Source organism: Lactuca virosa, chromosome 5 (assembly GCF_052849685.1).
Source record: "Lactuca virosa cultivar CGN04683 chromosome 5, Lactuca_virosa_CGN04683_v6, whole genome shotgun sequence".
NCBI lineage: Eukaryota > Viridiplantae > Streptophyta > Magnoliopsida > Asterales > Asteraceae > Lactuca > Lactuca virosa.
In genome coordinates this window covers 198,445,116-198,448,741 of record NC_136430.1, presented here as the reverse complement: position 1 = coordinate 198,448,741, position 3,626 = coordinate 198,445,116, and the positions used below count along the sequence as shown (strand labels likewise).

At 32.8% G+C, this 3,626-nt stretch overlaps 1 protein-coding gene across 1 annotated transcript; it reads right to left on the bottom strand.

Annotated features, from left to right (window-relative positions):
* Window positions 1-1,295: 1,295 nt before the first annotated feature.
* On the bottom strand, window positions 1,296-2,741 carry LOC145115848 (enhancer of rudimentary protein). The gene is made up of 4 exons (XM_079052205.1): window positions 2,615-2,741; window positions 1,980-2,073; window positions 1,663-1,783; window positions 1,296-1,562 (listed from the first exon to the last, which is right to left on the bottom strand). The coding sequence occupies exons 1-4, from the start codon at window positions 2,615-2,617 to the stop codon at window positions 1,472-1,474; spliced, it is 309 nt and encodes a 102-aa protein (XP_078908331.1). The 5' UTR covers window positions 2,618-2,741; the 3' UTR covers window positions 1,296-1,471.
* Window positions 2,742-3,626: the final 885 nt, after the last annotated feature.

Genomic DNA, 3,626 nt, shown 5'->3' with positions numbered 1-3,626 from the left:
ATAAATAAATCTTATAATCTAAAACTCTAAAAAAATACGGCAATATGGTCAATTTTTCAAGTGACTTCTTATTTCTCAATCAAACATGGATGATGAACCTATGATAAGAGGCCGATCAATAGCTATTTGACTAGGGTAACCCTCGATCAAATGTGGTCCATAGTATATCTTTTTACATAGTTCAATTTGTATGTTTAATGGCACCGAAATCTTGCTCCATTCAAATATGAGTGGTAGGTAAAATCCTTACAAGGTTAGAAGGTTTTCTATAACTTATTTCTTCTTGCCCTGTCTTTTGTTTGTGAAAACATCAAGCAATCTGAAACTAATAAAAATATACATTAAAAAGTCAATACAAAAATAAACAAACTGTGGGAAATCATAACGTACTTTGGTACTTCACTATGTTAATCATCAATATAACTAAAATATCTAGCATGAAACTCATAAAAATTAATTTCTCTTTACTTACATTTATAAGGAGTAAATTACACGAATGGTCTCTATGGTTTTGGGTAATTTGCACGTTTGGTCCCTAACTTATTTTTTTAACTTGGAAGGTCCTTACTGTTTGTTTTTGTTACACGCTTGGTCCCTACAGTTTGTTTTTGTTACGCGCTTGGTTCCTATCTTACCTAAAAAGACTATTATTTAAATAGGAAAAAATGGTGAGATAGGTAAGGTAAGGTGAGGGGTGGGATTGGGGATGTGTTTATTTAAAGAAATTAGAAAATCAAGGGCAAAATAGTCTTTTTAGGTAAGAAAGGGACCAAGCGCGTAACAAAAACAAACAGTAGGGACCTTCCGAGTTTAAAAATTAAGTTAGGAACCAAACATGCAAATTACCCTAAACCATAGGGACCATTCGTGTAATTTACTCCATTTATAAATTTATTTACACAAAATGGCACAATTTTTTACCCTAACATCAATGTTTTTGCCTTTATTGATAATAGCAAGAAAATGAAATAGAATACACTGACCATATTGATAGCAAAATGTGTAACACGTTTCACCAAAATAAATCACATTTAATGAGTCACACATATTTAAAATCACTTAAACTTACAAATGTTTCCCTGGTTTTGATCTTCAAAATGAAATCTCATGGTGTTTCCCCATTTGCCATTCTTAAATTCCAAACTTTTAACACAATGTATGATCATTTCGGTTTGTCAATATAAAGATATTTATTTTAACACATCCACACTCACAATACAAAAGACATAAATACCGTCATCGTCCTCATCCTCTGTATCGAATATAAACCTAAAAAACTTGTTAAGACATACACATAACAAAACATAATTTTTTTTTTCTGATCAAACTATTTATCAAGCCACAAAAAACCATTACCAAATTGTACAAAATTTGAAACGAATACGTTTTTTTCGGATCAAACTATTTATAATATAACATACAAATTTCCAAATTAAGCCACAAATAAGTGTATTGTAACACCAAATTTTTATCAATGCGCCAATTTTCTAAGGTGATTAAACATCCTGTTTCTGATCCACTGTCTGTCATTCGGAAGGTATGCCTGGATAGAGTGATCAAAACTGCAACCCCAAAATCAGTTAATAATTTACTAACAATCTTTTTGTGATTCCATCTTTTGTTTTTAGCAATGATTTGGTAAGAATGAGAATGGAAACATACACTAAAGCACTCATGTCAGCAAGTCCATCAATGAAATTATAGAGATCTTCAATGTCATAAGTTATATTTCTCATGGCTGGACTCAATTCCCTGAGTTTCCTTTCATATAATGCACAAATACCTGAAAATACCAAAAAAGATTATAAGAAGTTTATGTTATTTCTACAAACTAAAAATGTATGTTAATCATTCAACACTCAAATCTCAATCATTCAGTTTCATCAAACAAACACATAGACAATAATTTATAGAAAACATGAAATTAAATTGCCAATTATCAATTTTTTCTCAAAGTCTAGTGCATAAACTATACATACCATCCATTGCTTGACTTATTGACTCATAATCCATGAATGTTCGGGTTGCTCTGTTTTGAGAAGTCTGCATGAGTATGATAGTGTGTCTGTTAGCCTGCATCCATAGAGGACAAAAACTCATCAGTACACAAGTAATGAACAGCCAAAATTAACTATCAGTCTCCATTTCAAAGCCCTAATTCCATCTCATAAACATCCAAAATCATATCATGCTGAAACTGAAAGAGTAAAGTATACACAATTGAGCTATAATCTAAGCCCACAACAACAAAAAAATCTTTAATAAATCACTAGCTAGTAACCAACTATTCATCTCGAAACACTCAACCTCCTCGTTTTTAGTATAAAGTGTCAGAAAAACCATGAAAGTAAAGTAAAAACAGATTTATCTGTTAGGGTTTACAGAACTTCGATAATTAACCAAAAGTACCAAATGAACAACAGGAGACCGGTTTCAGAATCAACGTCTATTCTCAAACTATATATCAGAAAACAAGTTAGTAGAAATAGAGAATCTTCGTTCGTTTGTAACGTGATTTTGATTATAAGCGAGAAGATTTCGAAAACTGTTTTAGATATTGAAGATGTGTATGCACATACTACATAATTTGAGAAGGAGAATGTTTGTTTCTCACCATTAGAGATTCGCCGGGGACGTTGACCGGAGGTTAAACGACTTTCAGCTCAGTGCTTCTTCGTCTTTGTTTGAAAGGGAATTGCTTGGCATATGGTCTTGTAATATTCGGGTGCTGGGTCTTTTAGCTTTTGAGGAAGTTACAGAACTTACCCTAGTCTTTGGATAAGTTTCAAATTGCCTGCCTTAGGTTTTGGAAATGCAATAGTTGGCATGATTCAAATAAGCTGTTAATATGACATTTTGACCACCAAGTGCAAGCATCAGTAATTTGCTTTTTAAGTTCCTAGAGAAAATTACACGGATGGTCCCTGTGGTTAGGGGTTACTTTCACGTTTGGTCCCTAAAAAGTTTTTTTAACTCGGACCATCCCCAAAACTTTATTTTGTTACCCGCCTAGTCCCTAAATTAACTTTCCATCTACTTTGTTGTTAAACCATGGTGAAAAGACATATATACCCTTACTTTTATATTTAATATACAATTACTCTTGAAAATGAAACCTATCACACACCAAAACTCATTCCTACTGCCTTATCCCCAATCTCGTCACCATCTTCTTCCTTTTGAGTTCTAGAAACACCCTAATCTCCTCTTTCCTCTCGTTTCTCTCTCAAGTTCTCATTTTTTGTTTCTCTCTCTTGTTCTCGTTTTCATGATTGCTCTATGCGAAGCATCAGATCACAATGTTCCAAATAGATAAAGTGGGTATTTCAATTTGGTCAAATACACAAAGAGTTCTTTACAAATTACTTGGCTGAAGAGACTAGGATTGAAGATAAAGTGGGTCTTTCAATATAATCAAATCGAGCATGAGGCATTCTAACAATAACACTAATTTAACATTGTTTCATAGGTGTTAGATTCACAGAGCTCTTTTTCACTTCAATTCAAGAACTGTAAATTAATCTTTCCACATAACATTCATACTCGAGTAAAGCATTCTAACAATAGCACTAATTTCGTCGATGCAAATCGCTCCATCATCGAAGCAAAACATGAATTTCCGAAAT